This window comes from Hemitrygon akajei, chromosome 16 (assembly GCF_048418815.1).
Source record: "Hemitrygon akajei chromosome 16, sHemAka1.3, whole genome shotgun sequence".
Lineage (NCBI taxonomy): Eukaryota > Metazoa > Chordata > Chondrichthyes > Myliobatiformes > Dasyatidae > Hemitrygon > Hemitrygon akajei.
The window spans coordinates 32,451,519-32,472,044 of record NC_133139.1 but is presented as its reverse complement, the minus strand read 5'-3'; the positions used below and the strand labels follow the sequence as shown (position 1 = coordinate 32,472,044).

Sequence of the window (20,526 nt, the reverse complement as noted above, 5' to 3'; positions counted from 1 at the left end):
AGGAACTTTTATATGTTAAATCTCCTACCCTTACTGGAGTATTATGTACAATTTTAGGGAGATTTCGTATGGCAGGAATCTATTCTTGACTTGAGAAGAACGGGAAGTGACCTCATTGAAACACACAAAATCCTTTAGATGTCCTGGCATGGTAAATACTAGGAGGATATTCTTCCTGTTAAAGAGTCTAGAGCTAGGAGTCACAGTTTCAGAATAAGGGTGGGCATTTAGGACAGAAATAAGGAGAGTGTTGATTCTTTGCAGCTCTCCACTTGTGAAGGTTGTTATTGATTGTGTTGAAAAGGGACTGATGTATTTTTGGATATGAAAGGAATCAAAAGTTTTGGCTAAATGGTGCAGAAGCCCAGCTATGATCTTGTTGAATGGTGGAGGTGACTCCAGGGATAGTGTGGACCCTCTCGAATTTCTTATGTACCCTTGTACCATTTCATAACAATATTGTTAACAGAAAATTCTGGCTTAGCCATCCTCGCTTAAGTACAAAGGACGAGAATTAAGGCTTCTGACTTTTTGTGTCAGTTTATAATGTGTTTCCTTGTTGTGAGGGAGAACCCCTCACCAATATCTCAAATTTAGCAGCAGGTGAATTTCTGCTTGATATATGGGCTAAAATCATAGGACCATAAGACATAGGAACATCGAGTCTGCTCCGCCATTCAATCATGGCTGATACTTTTTTCCGCTCCTCAATCCCATTCCCTGGTCTTCCCCCCGGTAACCTCTGATGCCATGCCCAATCAAGAACCTATTCATCTCTGCCTTAAATACACCCAACAACCTGGCCTCCACAGCTGCCTGTGGTAATAAATTCCACAAATTCACTATCCTCTGTCTAAAGAAATTTCTCTGCATCTCTGTTTTAAATGGACACCTCTCTATCCCAAGGCTGTGCCCTCTTGTCCTAGACTACCCCCACCATGGGAAACACCCCTTCCACATCTACTCTGTCTAGCCCTTTCAACATTCGAAAATCCATCTACAACTGGTTAGAAAGAAATAAAGTTCTGACTTAGAATGTACTTTTGGCAAAAACTCACTATGCTATAAGCGGATGCAAACTAAAAAAAAGTTAGTACTGTTTTGACTTGATACTCTAGGTGAATGACAGACTACCATAGAGAAATCTTACTAATTGCTCATATCTTTCATATGTCCATCAACAGCTGAGCATTCATTTTTCACTTATCTACACTATGGATGATTTACAGAGGTTAATCAGCTTACTGGCATGTTAGGAATGTAGAAAAAAAAATCAGAGCACCTGCAAGAAACTCCATGGTCATGGAAACTACATAGAAACTCCACACAGACAGCACTGAAAGTCAAGATTGAACCCGGGACACTAGAGTTTTGAGTTCGCAGCTCTAACTGCTCAGCTACTATGCTTTCTGTTAATATCTGGATTTTAGTGATGGGTTTAAATGTGTGAGCAATATTTATAGCAACCCAACAAATATGAATCGCATCATACTAGTCTGAAGGATTATGTATGCGAATACTATGTTATCATGGCCTCTATAGAGCAGTGGAAGATATATGAATGAATACTATCATCAGATTCTACAATGGCATGCTATGATGCATTGAGAAGTATGGATGAGTGAAAACTATCATGAAAATACTCTCTACATAAAATTGAACTGTACAGGAGTGAGTACTACATACAAGTGAACTCTATACGCTATAAGTAAGTTAGAACAATAATAACAACATCTAGGTGGAAGCTAGATGGGAGTTTCAGCTATATACAAGTGATGGCTATGCAGTAAAGTATTCGTTACTCACAAATTATCTTTACCCAGCAAGTTAAAGTGTTCATCAAACACAAGGCCATGTCCAGTACAGGTATGTGTTACCTGTGGAAAATTACAGGCTGTCCTTTTTCTATTGATTTTCAGTAGATGCTAATTGTAAATAGTAGACTGATTTCTCTAGGGTAAAGAGAGATGGTCAGCTTATGTTTACAGTCTATAGCTGCTTTCATTGATCTGTTACATTTTAGAGGCTTCTGAAAATATTACAAAGATCTCTCATGAATTATGGAGATATTAATTTTACTATAAAATTTTAGGATGATATTCTTAACTGCATCGCTATTTCAAATTAAATTCTTAATGGACCATTAGTCCTGCAAATAAAACTGACTCCGGTTTTGATCAATGCTTGCCTTTGCGAATTTTTCTGAAAACATAGTCTTACCCATACAGTTATTTCCTCCATTGACCTGCATGTACTCTGGAGGGCAGACGCAGGTATAGTTGCCCAAGGTATTGTAGCATGTTCCAGGCCCACAGATCCCAATGTGGGTGGTGCACTCATCAATATCTAAATAACAATAACCCAGTTACAATTAATAATGTTCTGTTGACAAAAGGTCAAAGAGAGGATTAGAGGGTTGAGGAGGATGAGGGATATATGGATTTTTAAAGGGTATTTGACAGGATGCAACATAACAGAAGGGTAGTGGCCCAGTTGGATATGAGTTGATAGAGGGGCAGAAATTTTGTTGAACAAGTAGATTGCTACAGCTTATATAAAATGATTAGTTATTAGAGGTTGAAGTTCTAGGCATCATTGAAGTGTGCTTATTATAAAACATAACAGATGGCTGAATATTGCAAACATTTTTATTGAAAAAGATTGTAGGGGAATAGGTAAACTGACAATTTACTCATGAAGCAGCAAAGACTTCAGAAAATTTTAGTATCAAAAGAAGATGTCTGAAATGTCTCAAAATTTTAAATGGAGATCTGGAGGATAGGGTCCTTGATCTGCAGATACACAAGATGGTGGGGATGGGCAATAAAGGCTGGCCTTGTCAGTAATGCTCAGTTTCCAAAAATTAGCAACTAAAAAATATAATAAACAGCTAAAGGCATGATAACTGTAGCCCTCAGAATGTAAAATCAAGGTGTTTTGAACGTTGGAGCCTTTATTAGGATATAGTAGATAATCAAGATTCAGGATTGCTTATTGTCAATGGTCTGTACACAAGTGTAAAGGAGAATGAAATGATTGTCACTCCAGATCCAATGCAGCATTAAAAACACACACTGAGCATAAAGAACACAATAAATATAAATACCTAAGGTTAGCTTATACACATAGCCTGATTCAATGTCCATAATAAAAACAATGGGAAGAGTGCATGTGTTATTGGATTAATTTTCATCAGTATTGAGAAGGTTAAGAGCATTAGAAAGCTCTGACAAGATCATGAGTGACAGATTATTTCCACTGGTCATGAATACAATTAAGGTAAGCAAATAATATTAAGAAATATTAAACAAATCTTCATACAGAGCATGATTTCTTTACCATTTTAAAAAAAAAAATTAGATATACATTCATAAAGGAGAAATAAACCTGGCTTTAATTTGACAGACATAAAGGCTAATGAATAAGAACATCTGGGAATATTCAGCAACCTGGGCAGCATCTGTGAACAGGGAACGAAGTTAAACTTTAGGTTAATGTGCTATTACATTAGGTGACTCATATAGAGCAATTGGACAGGCCAAATGGTCTATTCCTGCTATAATTTCTACTGTACTATGAAAAAGAGAACTCGAGTTTCAAATTATACTGAAAAACAAACTAAGATAGAGATATTTGAAAATAAAGTAGATGGGAATGGGAAGAGAGAATCAGTCTAGAAAGGAAGGTGTGAGAAAGGTGTGAGGAATAGGACTCAGAAGTAGTAGGAAATGGGACTGGAATTGAAGTTTTGGGGATAAGGCAGGTAGGTGGAGCTGAGTCCACAGCCAGTTCAGCCATGATCTTAATGAACGGCAGAGTAAGCATAATGGGTCAATTGTTGCTCCTATTTCTAATGAATTAAAGTGCATAAAGTTTAGGCTTTGGTTAAATAGTGTATTTAATATTACAAACAAACGGAAAACAGACCAATCAGTCCCAGGAGTCAGAATTGCTGCTACTAATGAATTAATGTTATAGGCAGTTAAAACTACATTACAAAAAAAAGAGAGATTTTTATAATAATGCTGCCTTTTTCCTGATTCACGAATTGTGAAGTAGCAGTCCATTCTCACCTTCACAAATACGGGTATCCTCGTTCAGGTAGTAACCAGCTGGGCACTCACACTGGAAGCTTCCAAATGTGTTGACACAATTTCCACCTTGGCACAGGCCTGGTAGTTCCTGACACTCATCAATATCTGTAGAGAAAATCCAGTAATCATACTACAATCTACATCATGCCATTTTGTTAACAATGGAATTGCAATTAAAATGGCTGATTTACCCTCTAGGATGACAGTGATGGGGTTTGGTCTGAAACCTTCTCCGCCCGGACAGAGCGTCTTGTACTCAGCTGCAATAGAATATTTGTGATAAATATTTGTCCGAAATAAGTATGTCCATTAATAAGTTTAAATTCATATTTAATTATCATTCAGCCATGCATGAACATAGCCAAACAAAACTGTTTCAATCATACATGAATATAGCCAAACTAAAAAGCATACCTGCAAAACACATTACAAATAGCACGTAGCATGTAGCACAAATAGCACTTATGGTTATGGATTCTGGAAAACATGCAGTCACAAAGAACAAAAATGTAACCCAAGCCCCTGAACGACATGACTATAGATTTATTGTAGGTTATCCTGGTCCAGTTTGTTCTTCCACCGAACAAACACCAGTGGGGTTAGCCCCCAGCCACTTGGGATTCCAGTGCACCCCACAGAAGCTCTCCTGCACTGGCTTGGCATCTCCTCTCCTGGGTGGCTGCAACAGGCGACCCCACAGCCTTGGCCTAGGCCTCACCACAACGCAGTTCCCCCATCTTCGGTCTCGCCAGTGAACCAGTGAACTGGACTTGCAGTGTTTTACATTCCCCCAATGTCCAACAGGGTTGTGCGATCCCGATAAAAATGTTCAAGGTAATCACTTGCACCAGTTGTTGGACTGCGTACCTTCTCGGCACAGCGGCATGCAACTAGGTGACAACATAACAGCGGTACGCAAAGAAGTCCAGCTCCATCACTATGGAGCAACTCGCTGATGGGATAATCCTGCAGTATTCGATGTTCTGAGTATCCAGCTGTTACTTGCGATCATAAAACAGACATACAGAACGAACAAGTATACCTTTGATTGGACCCGGAGTGGCCACTACATCTGAGCGCACCACCATTTTACCAGGAAGCTATTAGGTGGCAGATTCCCCCTCATCTCTAATACTCAGTTTGCAATTTGTATGTCTATCACATATCTAACTTTCTACAGTATATTTCTTTCAGCTTTCATGTTCATTCCCCTGTTAATCTTTGATAATTCAATTGTATTGTTTCTTTGATCCTCACTCAGTTTTGAAATAGTGATCACAGTTTCATTTGAATAGCAATAAAATGGGTTCAGCCATTACACCAATGCTTTGTACTGCTTGTATCAGCAATTCACTCTAAAAGAACTGAGGTTCAAGAGGATGATTCTGCTCACCAGATGAAGCGTCATGCTGGTTACTGGCTGGTGAAGTACTGCGCAGTATATATTCAACTAAGTCTCTGGGATATTGAGGTTGGTTTTGCTCCACCTTATAGCAATCACTAACTCAGCAAGAGTCAAACATTATCTGACCAGATGGGAGGTTGTTGCTGCTTGATTTCACTCTAAAAATTTCTGCAATAACCATGGCTGACTGGAACACACAAAGGTAGTTAGTTTGTGCAGCACGTGGTAGTGATTACATCCCACTGTTCTTCCATGAAACACAAGACCATAAGACACAAGAGCAGCCCACCTACTTCCTCAGCACTACCTGCCCCTCCATCAATCTTCGTATCATCTGCAGACTTGGCAACAAAGCCATCTACTCCATCATCTAAATCATTGATATACAGCGCAAAAAGAAGCAGTCCCAACAAAGACCCCTGCGGAACACCATTAGTCACTGGCAGCCAACCAGACAAGGATCCTTTTATCCCCACATCTAGCAGGAGTCATTTGATATCAACTATCTAACGTCTCTGAGCTGGACTCACTAGGATGAAGTACCTGAAAGGTACTAGCTGCACTTACTCGAGTTGACAGGAGGGCAGAATTCACAGGGGTTTCCCCAAGCTCTTCCCAAGGAACAGCAACACGAGGCCCGAGTGACGCCAACACCAATCTCTGCACTGCATGAAATGCCACCGTCTCCCCTTGCCAATGTCTCCAGGAAGCAATTACCAACTCGCGTGTCTGAAATAAAGAAAAACACAGGCAGTAAATATGGCCTGTGGCCATTATATATACGGAAGAGACCTATGAATCACTGATTGCTCAGAATGCAGACATTCCCAAAAAGAATGAGATTCACCCAATATTTCTTGCAAGACAGCATCTGCAGTGTTTCACACTGTTGTCAGTGTGGTTCTCACTGTTCTAAGTAATAAATGAAGGAACCCTTCACATTCTAGCCTTCTAACTGCTCGCTTCTGATGAGGGATCTTTGAACTGAAATGTAAACTGTTTCCTTCTCCAGGGTTATCAACCTCATAAAAGAAACCGAGCCACCTGTTCCCACACTACCATTTCAATGCAGTGAAGGATTTTTGTTTATTTGAAACACCCTCTTATAAAGGGGAGCACTGGGGAACAGAAATCCTCAAACACCACTGTGTGATCTCAAACTTTGGCTGGGGAGAAGAACCTGACATGTGTGCAAGAAAAGCGGCTCAGGCATAAAGTGCTTCAATTAAAGTATTGTAGAACAATAAGGCTGGTTGTTACTAAGGCAAGACTTTACTCTCACAGATCGGACAATTACCAATGGACGTGAGGAGGTCAGAAATGAAACGTAGAGAAGCAGGGATGAGTGAATAGTAGGATATTTATTCACCAAGCATCGTTTGGCTGTTTTCCCTCAGAAGATTATAGTTGGACAGAGATGGTCAGAGGAACAGCACTAAAATGAGTAGGGTTGACTTCATGGTTCAATATTGTACTTGGTGAAGATGAAGTATTGTGCACCCCAGAAAGTAGGGGGTGAGTTCTGAATTGTGTCTGGTACCTTTTTATTTTTGAGATAGGTTATAAGGTTTAATACCCCCTCTCATCAAGCAGGAATAATATGTGGAGTAAGTTCCTAAGGTGCACAGTCTGAAAAATCAAGTGTGATTCAATCTAGGGACTACCGCGTTGCAGAATATTGACATGCTGTTCCTAAGGAAACTATGAATATAGTGGTTGGGTATCCCTAAGGACCCTCCTGAACACTCAGAGCTGCTGATTTCCTTGGGTCCTTTCCAGATTCTATAATTCGTGCCTTTGTTTTCATGGAACCTTCGAATGTTAAATAACCCAAAAGCTAAAGGGCTACTTACCCACACAACCAACCCCTGTGGGGTTCAGCTCGAAATCTGTGGGGCAGTTACACAGGTAGCCGCCGGGGGTGTTCACACAAAGGCCATTGATACAGTTGACTGGATCGGCACATTCATTGATATCTGTCAATGTAATCCAAACAAGCATCAATCAATGATTTATCCAGCTCATTAAATTATCAATAAACATTGATTTTTTTTATCCATCTATGTTCTAAAACACAACCCAACCTTTTAATGCATAGTCCCTTGTATGATTACTTAATCTCTGGATCATAGTACTGACCTGACAGATTATTTGACTTTTTTTATTATTCACTACAAAGTTCAGACAACATACAATCGGGTAACTTCATTAAGAAAATATGAGAACACACAAGTTTACAAGAAAGCTCATGAGACAGAACAATTCACCAGTTTTGGTTTAAAATGTATAGGATAGGACCAGCATGCTGCTAATACTACATTTGCTGAAAGAGATTATTGCTTAGTTCCAGTAATTAAACTTTGCCAGAACTACAGTTTGTCTTACAATTGCTCACTGGTTAATTGAAGGCCCGTGTTGCATTTTATTTGTTTACCTGCACTGAACTTTTTCTGCAGCTGCAGCACTTTTCTACATTCTTTTTTACTACCTTAACGTGCTTATGCACACCATGATTTGCCTGGAAGGCATGCAAGCAGTAGTTTTTCAGTGTCTTGGTATACATGACAATAGTAAATTCCTGCTCCTAAGCTTCAAGTTCCAGAATGTCAACATCCTTAGAGATCTATCCTAGGCCCAACATATTGAGGCAATTGCAAAGAAGGCATGCCAGTGGCTATATGTCATTAGGAGTTTGAAATGTACTATGTCACCAAAGACTCTAGCAAATTCTACAGGCGTATCATGGGGTTACATCACCATTTGGTGTGGAAGGACAAATGCACAGGATCGGAAAAAGCTGCAGAGGGTTGTAAGATCAGCCAACTCCATCATGGGTACTAGCCTCCACACCACCAAGGACATCCTCAATAGGCAATGCCTCAAGAAGGTAGCATCTATCATTAAGGACCCTCACCATCCAGGACATGCCTTTTTCTCATCGTCTGACACACTTAATGTTTTAGGAACAGCTTCATTCCCCCTGCCATTAGGTTTCTGAATGCACCATGAACACCACCTTAATCTTTGATCTCTTTTTGCACTACTTATTTATTATTTTATATTTTGTATTCTAACTTCCCTTTTTATGTATTGCACTGTACTGCTGCTGCAAAACAAAATATTTTAAAGTTCAAAGTAAATTTATTATCCAAGTACATATATGTCACCATATACAACCCTGAGATTCATTTTCTTGCGGGCATTCACAGGAAATAAAAGAAACACAATAAAATCATTAAAAACCTGCACCCAACAGGATGGACAACAACCAAGGTGCAAAAAAAAAACACAATTAACTGTGCAAATATAAAAGGAAAGAGAAAAAAAATAAAATTATAGTAAGTAATAAGCAATAAATACTGAAAACATGAGACGAAGAATCCTTGAAAGAGTGTCCATGGGTTATGGGAACAGTTCAGTGATGGGGCAAGTGAAGTTATCTGCTTTGATTCAATAACCCAATGGTTGTAGGGTAATAACTGTTTCTGAACCTGGTGGTGTGGGTTTTAAGGCTCCTGTACCTTCTTTCTAATGGCAGCAGTGAAAAGAGAGCATGGCTTGGATGATGGATGCTGCTTTCCTGCGATAGTGCTCCATGTGGGTGTGCTCAGTGGTGGGGAGAGGTTTACCCGTGATGGACTAGGCCGTATCCACTACTTTTAGTGAGCTTTTCTGTACAAGGGCAGTGGTGTATCCACAGCAGGCTGTGTCACAACATGTCAGTAATAAACCTGATTCTGATTCTAATAAACCAACAATAATAACCAATAAACCAATAACAAGGTTGAATGTCACATGTCTCCATTGTAAATATGAACTCACCTGTGCAATTGCCACCACTTCTGTCCAGCTCGTAGCCATCATCACAAACACAACGGAACATTCCAGGTAGGTTCTGGCAAGTGCCAAAAACACAAATGTTCTGAAAGGTGCATTCATCAATATCTGTAAACACATGGTAACATTAATGGAAATGTGAAAGATAAAATTCTGATAGACTCGCAGTCATTTCTGTGCTGTTGTATCAGAGATTAAAGGATTAATACTATCACTAATTCTATGGATCTTCAAGTAGATTGATATGATATTGCTATCCATTTGATTTAACTCCTCCAATCAGAGAATGGACAAAAGGAAGCCTACACTCGGGGAGGGAGTGGAGGGAGTGAAGGTGAGGTGGAAGATCCTGGATATCGGCAGGATGTGCTTCTCTATATTTATGCATCTATGCCTGTCAGACTGCAGCTATTCTTTAAACAATGTGACAGAACATTCAATGGAATGTGCCTGCCTTGGTACCTCAAGGTGAATCCTTTCTTCCAGCCTTACCTTGACAAGCCTTGCTGTCTTCTGTTGGCGTGAATCCCATTTCACATTCACAGCGGTATCCCCCAGGAGCATTCAGACATTGGCCGTTCTCGCATAGATTCACGTTTTCTGCACACTCGTCAACATCTACATAGAAACATAGTAATAGTGTGTACCATTTACTGGTGCAAAACATACTCTTGGAGATTTGTGTAGATAATGCCCCGATACAAGGATTCTTTGCATATATAGGCTACATCGTGCTTAGGGAAATTAAAAACAATATTCTGAACAGTATGCAGCAGATCAGGCAGCACCTAGAGAGAGAGAGAGAAACAGCCAACAGTTTAGGTCTGTTACATTTTGTCAGAACTGGGAAAGAGTGGTGAGATTTCCAGCATCTGAAGTTCTTTTGAATTTTTTGTGCATAGAGGAACCCTTGCATATATGGGATAATATCCAGAAATTACATTTAAGTCTCACCTGCCCTGCTTTCTGATAGTAATCTGATACACTCACTTGCTCATGCCCCCTAGCATGGTGGTACTAATAAGAAGTACCGGTATTTCCTTTTGTGGCCTGGAAGAAGCATTGATCAGCTTGAACATGGCATCAGAAGAATCTTCGAATGAATAAATTTAAAATTCTACACGTTTTAACTATTGGAAGCTTCAAATAAAAGTATGACACTGACTGCTGCCACACCACCAGCTTTAAAAATCATTGCCAATAGTCTATGACCTTATACCTTTAATACCAATAATAACTTTACCTGAAAAAACACTTAGGGAGTGACAGGACCTGGCACACTGTCAAGCTGTCACATGGCTGGAATCAAAACTCATCCCATCAATTGATTTTATGCCACACAGATGTAAATTGTTATCCTTGCATGTAAATGAGGAAGACTTCACACCATTGGAAGCCTGCTTGAATTCTTTCTCCCAAAAAATAAGTGATCCCTTAACATACACAAAATGCTGGTGGAACACAGCAGACCAGGCATTCTCCCTATAGATGCTACCTGGCCTGCTGTGTTCCACCAGCATTTTGTGTGTTGTTGTTGTTTGAATTTCCAGCATCTGCAGATTTCCTCGTGAGTGATCCTATAACCTGTCTTTCTTTAATTGGCACGTCTTATTTCAACTTTTAAAAACAATCCCCTGACTACCATGTGGAGAGGAAATCTTCACTGATAGCTTCCCAGAATCTATCGTGCTAGATTTCTGATGCCTTCTTTCATGTTTACAACCTATTCAAACAGAAGTTCATCCATTTAGTACTTCGGGGGTTCCAGTGATGGGGAAATCTTCACCATTTATATGCAAATTTAGAAGATATTGTTCAATTTCACGTGGTTTATTGGGGAAACAACTACAATTAGTTCCAAGTGTTGAAGGTCCTTCCCAATTATATGGCACGCCTGTATTGGGGAAACATTTATTTATGTTTGAAAATCTGATCCACTTATATGGCAGGGATCCCGGAAATGGGGATTTTCCCTATTTCAAGTGGTGGATGACCCCACTACCTTTATCCCCAGCTGTGAGGGAAACTTGGCTATTTATCTACTGTATTCCAGTGTTGGAAAATCTTCCCATTTATCCTTCCTGTGCATGACAGTGTCATAAAATCCAACCATTTATGTCCTACTGTTGAGAAATCCACCTCATTTTTACTGTAGTATATTTAAGTATAAAAATGCTCTGTGTTGCTGCTGTAGTGCTCAGTATTGGAGGAAACAGAAAACTATGTCTGAGGATATAAATTATTTCATTTTGACTGGACTGATTAGCTGTATATGAAGAATGGTACAGAAACCTGAGTAAAAGATGTTTAATTGCTTCCTGTAAATAAAGGTTTCCTCATTGTATTTTCCTGAATGACTCATTCCTTTTGGGATTTATGGCTGTGAGAAGCATTAAATGAGAATATTATCTGTTGAAACAATGGTACAGCCTAATCAGGAATGACTTAAATTGTATGAGATTTGTGTCTACATGCAGCTCTCTCTGAATGTAATGTGGTACTTAACTGCTCTTTGTCAAAGTGACTCAATTTTTCAGACTGATTTTGTTGGATAGAGTCTTTGGATACATCTGATGTTTACAGTAAAACTCTGCCCCTTAGGTAAACTACAAGCTGGGATGTAACCGTTAAGAAACGTTGAGATATACTCCTTTCCAAATCACTGATTGCACATCTGTAAAGAAGGCCAGCAGTATCTGAGCATTTCGTGGGATTGAGTTTAAGAGCCGAGAGGTAATGTTGCAGCTATGTAGGGCCCTGGTCAGACCCCACTTGGAATACTGTGCTCAATTCTGGTCTCCTCACTACAGGAAGGACATAGAAAGGGTGCAGAGGAGATTTACAAGGATGTTGCTTGGATTGGGGAGCATGCCTTATGAGAATAGGTTGAGTGAACTCAGCCTTTTCTCCTTGGAGTGACAGAGGATGAGAGGTGATCTGATAGAGGTGTACAAGATGATGAGAGGCATAATCATGTGGATAGTCAGAGGTTTTTTCCCAGGGCCGAAATGGCTAGCATGAGAGGGCATAGTTTTAAGGTGCTTGGAAGTAGGGACAGAGGAGATGTCAGGGGTAAGTTTTTTTTTCTCCAACAGAGAGAGTGGTGAGTGCATGGAATGGACTGCTGGCGGCGGCGGTGGTGGAGGTGGAAACGATAGGGTCTTTTAAGAGACTCCTGGATAGATACATGGAGCTTAGAAAAATAGAGGGCTATGGGTAAGCCTAGGTAATTTCTAAGGTAAGGTAAGGGCCTGTAATGTGCTGTCGGTTTTCTATGTTTCTATTTCTCATCAATTACATCCCAGCATGGAACATCAATGTGTTTTAATCCACGTTTTAAGTTAAAATGAAAAAAATTCATCTTGCTACAGAATAGAAAAATCTTGCAGCACATCTCGCCGCCATGAATGGGGATATTGAATGTAATGTTGGGAGGTGGGCATCATGAGAATCTGTTGATTCTGGAGACAGCACAGTACACTGCTGTGAGATTAGGGGTCACAAGGCTCTCAAGAAAGCAGAGACTCATCTCACCAGTCTAGAACCAGTCATATTCTCAGACGATGATGCAACAGCCCAATGATCTCTCTTTTCCCCCCTCTCTCCCTCTCTTTCTATCTACAGTACTGTGCAAAAGACTTACACGCATGTATTTAGCTAGGGTGCATACGACGTTTGCACAGTAATTGCACTGTACTGCTACCACAACAACAAAAAACAAATTTAATTACGTATGTGAGTGATGATAAACCTGATTCTGATATGGGTCTCTATTGTGAACTGAAGAGTGGGACGGGGGCAGGGAGAGGTTGGGAAAAGGGGAAGTGAGAGGGGAGTGAGCAGGAAGTACCAGAGAGACATTCTGTAATGATCAATAAACCAGATGTTTGGAATCAAGCGACTTTGCCTGGTGTCTCAGCAATGGGTGTGTCTGTATCTGCGCCACCCTCCACCTCTGGCACCCTTTCTTTGCCACCTGTCCCACACCACCCTCATGGCACTCCACTCTTGTCATTTCCAACATTCTTTGCTCCTGCTGGACTTACAAATTTGCTCTCCGCTCTACATTGACAAACACAGTACTGTGTGAAAGCCTTAGGCATCCTAGTTATAAATATGTGCCTAAGACTTTTCTCTCTCTCATATTTTCTCATCAGGATCTCATTACCTGAGCAGCTGAAGCCATCCCCACTGAAGCCATCTTTGCAGGCACAGCGGTATGAGCCTGGCGTGTTCATGCAGTTGGCGCTGGGGTTGCATTGGTGCTCTTCGGTCGCACACTCATCCAAATCTGCAACACAACAATCAAAGGTCACCAGCAGTCAAAACTCACAGTAAATACTTCACTGTGTTAGGCAGGGTTAGAATCTCCTTGACCTTCAGTACTTGACCGCAGCACAGTCTTAAACAGTGCCCAAGTTCCTGTCATGTCTTTCGATAACCCAACAACACTAAGGTACGGCAACTCAGCATTTTCCAGGTTATATTGTTACTATTTATACCTCGCTGTGAAATATATTGACAGGACACCTCTCTGGCTCAGGGGCAAATTGCCCAGCTTGTTAACTTGGCACAGAGATGGATTTTAACTGCAGGATGCCAGACTGCACCTGGTAGCAGGGAGGAATACATGGTGTGAAAAACCTGGGTTGTTAAGTGCAAGTTTCCAAGAGTAAGCATGAAAAACTCATCATGAGTCGGTGGGAGGTAGGTGAGTGGACAGAAAAGTTGTGATGGCTTTATTATCTCATCACCTTAAATAAGCAAATTGTGAAGTCTTGAATGCCCAAATGCTATTCAAGTTTTCTCTTTATTATTGCATATAAAGTGGATTTGCTAAATATAACTGAACAGAAACAAAATGCCAATCACTAACATACTCACCGATGCACTCAAGACCATCTCCGATCCATCCATCACGACATTTGCACTTGAAGCTCCCTGGCACGTTCACACAGGAGGCGTGCATGTCGCAGTTGTGAGCTCCAATTTCACATTCGTCAATATCTACGAAAAAGTTAGAAGGATCATGAGTTGCTCAAGAGCTTCTGAAATAACACAGCTACAAAATTACACAACATAGCAAATTTAGGTTAAAATTAGGACCAAGGAACCATACTTTGTGACATTTAATTTGATGAAATATATAGTATTCTAGAAATTCATTAGAATGTTGGAAGGAGTTCTGGATTGGTGGTATTAAGACAATATCTGGGTGATATCCTAATTCATTCCCTCTTCTGTTTTAAGTGATGGCTTCATCCTACCATTCCATAACTTCACTGAGCCATTAATGTTATCACAAGTTCTCAATATACTGCAAGTTAGTAGAGACAATGGCTGGAGATCTGAAGACAGTCCATAGTCGTGAAGTCTTCTGTTCGTCGGGGTTGACGATGGATGTTGCGTCCCTGCTGTCTGTGTGATATGCAAGCCAGGACAGTACAATATGGAGAGCAAGCCGTTGCACATCTAGCAGCTCCTGCTCTCCATGCAGCTGATGAATCCAAAGGAACAGCAGAGACCAATACAGATTGCAACTAGTGGCATCTCAGGAGTTGCCAGTCAGTGTTGAACTCAACATAGGACTGCCTTAGGGACTCCAGCTCTGAATTTTTCTTCAGGGTTTACGCAAAAGCCATGATTGGATATAGTGCAAGGTAGTGCAGGTTTGAGATCAGAGTTTCTTCTCCAAGATGAGCTGCCAATCACAGCTGATGAGCCCGATCTGCCCAAAGCAACTGGTTTTAAGGCACCAGTAACCTGCCTTTGTCTCTTCTTCTTTTAGTAGAAATGGTTCCAATAGGCTTAGTAGCTAAGCCACATGTGAAGGCCAGGAGCTGAACTTAGTTGTCAGAGGCCATTTGAGATGCACACTATTGGGAGCATTTAATAAGTAGTGGAAGCTGATCACCCCCAGCTATAACAACCTAAAAGAACCCAGACAGTAGTCCACAGAGGAGTTCAGGTGTATTAGTAGTTTAGAACAATAGAATTTTCTTGGCTTCCTAAGCCCTTAACCACAGCAATTCAATCTTTCTAATACCATAGTTCAACTTTATCCCTCCAGTTCTGCAGCTCCCTTGATTTCAATTAAACAAGGGATAGTCTCAGCCTTAAATAACCCTGGTGCCAAAGCACCATACTCCTAATACATCCAAAATATGGATATTTTTCTAATTACCTACTTAACAATTTAAACTTGATAAACCTGTTATTGGAATTAGTAACCAGAGGTAGTAGTAGTAGTATTTTGATAATAGAGCCATAAAACAGGAGAAGAATTAGGCCAATTGGCCCACTGAGTCTGTTCTGCCATTTCATCATGGCTGATCTATTTCCCTCTCAACCTCATTTGCCTGTCTTCTCTCTAACTTTTCACACCCTGACTAATCAAGAATATATCAACCTCCACTTTAAATGCACCCAGTGACTTGGTCTCCACAGCTGCCTTGTGGCAACACAGATTCACCACCCTTTGGCTAAAGAAATTCTTCCTAATCTCTATTCCAAATGGACATCCCTCTACTTTGAGGCTGTGGCCCCTGATCCTAGACTCCCCAAGCAAAGGAAATATCCTCTTCACATCCACTCCATCTAGGCCTTACAACATTTGATAAGTTTCAATGAGATCTTTCCCTCATTCTTCTAAATTCCAGTGAGTGCAGTCCCAGAGCCTTCAATCGCTGTTCATACGATAAGCCTTTCAATCCCAGAATCATTCTCGTGAACCTCCTCTGAACCCTCTCAATGTCAGCACATTCTTTCTTAAAAAGGGGTTCAAAACTGCTCACAATACTCTAAGCGAGGCCTGTACCAGTGCCTTATACAGCTTCAGCAATACTCACCATCCATTTATTATTTTTGAAACCACTGAGTCATAGAGGATGAAGGCAGCCCCTTCAGCCAACCATCAAGCACGCAATTTACACTAAGCCGACACAAATTCTATTATTAATTCTCTCCACACTCTCTTCAACTCCCTCAGATTTTTTCACTCACCTATTATTTATAATGATCAATTAACCTACTTGACCGGCACATCTTCAGGATATGGGAGGAAACCGGAGAACTCATAGGAAACCCACAGTCATAGGGAGATAGACCCAGTAGCTCAGAATGGTTGGTTTCAAGCTGCAGGCTCATTTTCAGGGATTTACATTGCTTAAGTATCACAGGTTTCAAAACTTTTCTATTTTGAGGGATTGGAAGGCAAAGGAAGAGGAAGGGGAGGATTGGTCTTGCAGTTAGAACCATAGGATATCCAACAGCTAAAGAGTAACCAAATGTCATTACTGTTGTGATGTAGGAAACACAGGCAGGGTTGGAGAAAGTAAGGCAACAGACTAGGAACAAGCTGACTCATTTGGCTGCTGATACCAGGCTGGCAACTTAAGAACTTTATTGTTTGAGTGATCTCTCTCTCTCCCTTTCGATGCTGTCAGCAGATGGTGCTGGGGCAAGGTTTAATCAATGCGGATTGGAGATTTGGACTCTAATTCAGGTTTATGGTCTGTTCTAGTTATAGTTCTGGTTGTTCTTTATTGTTACTATTTTTGGGCCATTTTGAATTGGGGTGGCCTGCAGATAATCAATACTGAGCTGAACTGTACTGATTTTGTCTTTTATATTCTGTTTTCACCTGTTTTGTTTTGTTGCATGACTTTTTTTTCCCCCCTGGGGGAGGGAAGGAGTTTGATGTTTTTGTTTGATTCCATGGTTCTCATTTGTTTCATGGCTGTTTGTGGGGAAGACAAACATCAGGGCTATATACTGCACACGTAATTTGATAGTAAATGTACTTTGAATCTCCGAAAAATCCAGAGCAACATGTTTGGATGTGGATTTGACTGAATATTTCCCAGGCAGAGCACAGAAGGATCTCTCCCTCAGTCCTCAACCCAACCTTTTAAGAGGTTTTGCCATAACTGATGTGGGAAATGGAAAATGTCACATTTTATCTTCTGAGCTGGGGACAGAGGGATATTGCCAAGGCATAAGCAAGTACATGGAAGCATCTGTAGAAAGAGTGTGGACTGCAGGATAAGGGAAGGAAAAGGGAAAAGGAAAAGGTCCAGGCTTCTGAGGCTGTGACGAAATGAAGTCAAGTAAGAGACGACAAGATATAAACATATAAACACAGTGAGGATGCCAGAAGGTGCAAGGCTATGTAAACCAGGACATCAGCAGCTTAAACACAAAATAAACTAGAAATACAGTATTTGTAATACTTGTTCAAGTTCTGATTTGATTTCAGTGTAGATTTTAATTTTTCACTTTAATGGGACAATTTAGATGAACAAAAACAAACCACTCAAAATGCTGGCGGAACTCAGCAGGTCAGGCAGCATCTATAGAGGGGAATAAACAGTCGACGTTTCGGGCCGAGGTGCTTCATTGAGACTGGAAACAAGTACAGCTCTGCTTCTAACCTGTGCATCCTGTAGTTCCTTTCTTCACAAAGTATCCCAGCTGGCAATGGCAGATGAAAGAGCCTTTGGTGTTCTCACAGTCACCATGGAGACAGATATTTGGATTCAGCTCACACTCATTAACATCTGGAAAGGAAGTTCAAAATGACAGATTTGTTTTCCCCCATATCATAGAATGGAATTAAACATCGCACAAATTGAAGTCACTGGTGCACAGGTCGAACCAGCACCCTGTTGTATTAAACTGAGGGTTCTGCAGCTTAAGTTGAAAGACTGTGCTGTGGAATTCCTTTGGTTGCAGATGAGAATCAGCACTGGCTTACAACCTGTTATGTGATAACAGAACAGCAAAACTCATTGATTATCCCTCCCACCACTCTAATCACAAACAACCTCCCACCTACCGCTGGATTTTTCCCTCTGGCAACAACTTCTCCAACTTAGTCACCACTTGGTTCCTTTCATCCTCCACACCTCACATACCTCTGGGCTCTTCCTCCCACCAACCCAACCTTCTTCACACAATCCATACACTTTGGACACTTCCCCTCACCCAACCTCAGCTCACCTGCTACCCGCTGACCACAGGGTCTTTGTCTCCCTCAACTCATTCACTACTGGGCCCCTTCCCTCTATACCCCACCCATACACTATTAGATTCTTCCTTTCAGCCGGACCCCTCCTCTTAATGCCTACTGCCCACTGCGTCCAGCCCTCGTAGTTGCACTTACCATCATCCACCCTCCTCTGAAGGATTATAGTTCATGTCCATCTCTCCAAGAGAAGGTAGGGACACTAAATATCATGAGTCAAAGCATACTATTGTAACAATACAATATATGTGAAAAAAAATCTTTGTTTCCCCTGCCCTCAGGGAAAATACAGGAAAAATAAAATTTGTTCTCCACACATACTATGTGACTTGTCCAGGAGTGGTGACACCAGGGAATTGAGCCTGAATCACAAATCCTGACATCCACATTAAACTCAGCGAATGGTATTTGAAAAGCGGTCAACTAGTTCAGAGTACTCTATCCCAAGAGTGATGAAATTAATTTACACGTGAAGTCTCCTTACACTATGAATAACATTTACAGGCTTTCGTACTTACCCAGACAAGTCCTCATGTCCATGGAAGCCATGAATCCGTCATAGCAGAGGCAGCGATATTCTCCAGGGATGTTGGTACATTGCCCACCTTCACAAATATCAGGATTCTCCTCACATTCATCAATATCTGAATAAATCAAAATCAGAATCATGTTTGATTTCACACCAATTTCACATACTAATTTTCTGCAGATTCCTCTGTTGCTGTGCACCCTCCATCCAGTTGGTAAGGATGAGTGTGCTGGAAGCAACAGATCATATCTCCTCCATAGTGTTCACCTCAGGATACACTATTAACGGGAGCAACCAAATTCCACCATAGCCAACTATAATAACTTGATGATGGCATGATGGCATTTAACACTTTAAACTTCTTTTACCATTGATAAAACCATGGTTAATATGTAGCCTAACTCGTTGCCCACATTCCTGAATAGCTTTAGTTCCCAATTGTAAGAAGGTTCAAAAGGACCAGTTGAATTCTTCAGAAACAACTGTAAAGTTTCATCCTTCAAGAGTAAGGACCAAGTCCATATTGTTTCAATGTGAATCTAAATCCTCAGTATATCAAGTTAATCGCATCAGTCTGACATAAATAGAAGTAACAGTCTACAGGGGATCATCTCCAACACGCAACATTGGTTGAAATTAGTCTGATGGTTGATAGGATATGGTCAGTGCTGTATGTGCTGTGCTGCTTACCTGCACACGTTCTCTTATCAGGCATCAGAGCGTAACCTTCGCTACAGCTGCACTCATAGCTTCCTTCTGAGTTTGTGCAATGTGTATCACATCCTCCGTTCATAATGGTGCATTCATCAATATCTGAAACAGGAAGAAGACATCCGATAGCTGATTCTCAGTATGACACAAACACATCTTCTGGTGACCAGAGGAATCATTTCAAACAAAATGCAGTTCCACCTCAGCACATGAATGTTATCAAACAAGGCTGTAAAGGATCTCAAAAGATTTAATGAAAGACAACCAAATTAATATGCAGCTTAAAGGGGTAATCTTCTGAGGAAAGAATCAGAAAGTTGGGACTGGTTTAGTTTGGAAAGGAAAGGATTTTATTTAGTCTTCTAATGTAAGAAATGGAGTGAATGTAAGAAATTTCATTAAGACATGTGGCTCAAAGGCTAGGGAACATCATACAAAAACACAAGATATTCTTTAGATGCTAGAAATCCGGAACAATACACACAAAATATTGGAGAAACTTGGCAGGTTGGGCTGCATCTATGGACAGAAATAAACAGTTGATGTTTTGGGCTGAGATAGGTTCTTGATCCTGAAACACCATACTTGGCTTAAAATGTCAACCATTTAATCCTCTCTATTGATGCTGGCTGACCTGCTGAGTTCCTCCAGCATTTTGTGAATATCATACGAAACTTAGAAGAGCAGTTGAGGAAGCTTGTTTCTTCAAAGTACAATTAGACTGTGGAGTAATTTACCATAGTCATCTCTTTGGACAAGTAGTTCATTGGAATAAGGTGACAATTTGAAATGTTCCTGGAATAAGAATGGAGTGTTGAATAAGCTAAACAGGTGGATGTAATGGTTGGTGACATTGGTGGGAGAGAAGAAGAAACTCATGGAAATGATGATAAGGAGGGTGTGTGGCTGTAGTAGAGTAGTACTG

General features: G+C 40.7%; 1 protein-coding gene across 2 annotated transcripts in view; it reads right to left on the bottom strand.

The window, feature by feature from the left end:
• Nucleotides 1–20,526, bottom strand: part of fbn2b (fibrillin 2b) — a 269,685-nt gene that overhangs the window by 41,774 nt on the left and 207,385 nt on the right. For both annotated transcript variants that reach the window (XM_073068631.1, XM_073068632.1), the window contains exons 30-41: nucleotides 19,581–19,703; nucleotides 18,880–19,005; nucleotides 17,769–17,894; nucleotides 14,221–14,343; nucleotides 13,505–13,627; nucleotides 9,829–9,954; nucleotides 9,322–9,444; nucleotides 7,353–7,475; nucleotides 6,067–6,228; nucleotides 4,286–4,354; nucleotides 4,074–4,199; nucleotides 2,221–2,346 (exon numbers count right to left, since the gene is read on the bottom strand). In XM_073068631.1, the coding sequence (XP_072924732.1) occupies nucleotides 2,221–2,346; nucleotides 4,074–4,199; nucleotides 4,286–4,354; nucleotides 6,067–6,228; nucleotides 7,353–7,475; nucleotides 9,322–9,444; nucleotides 9,829–9,954; nucleotides 13,505–13,627; nucleotides 14,221–14,343; nucleotides 17,769–17,894; nucleotides 18,880–19,005; nucleotides 19,581–19,703 (1,476 nt within the window). The remainder of the gene's footprint in view (nucleotides 1–2,220; nucleotides 2,347–4,073; nucleotides 4,200–4,285; nucleotides 4,355–6,066; nucleotides 6,229–7,352; nucleotides 7,476–9,321; nucleotides 9,445–9,828; nucleotides 9,955–13,504; nucleotides 13,628–14,220; nucleotides 14,344–17,768; nucleotides 17,895–18,879; nucleotides 19,006–19,580; nucleotides 19,704–20,526) is intronic.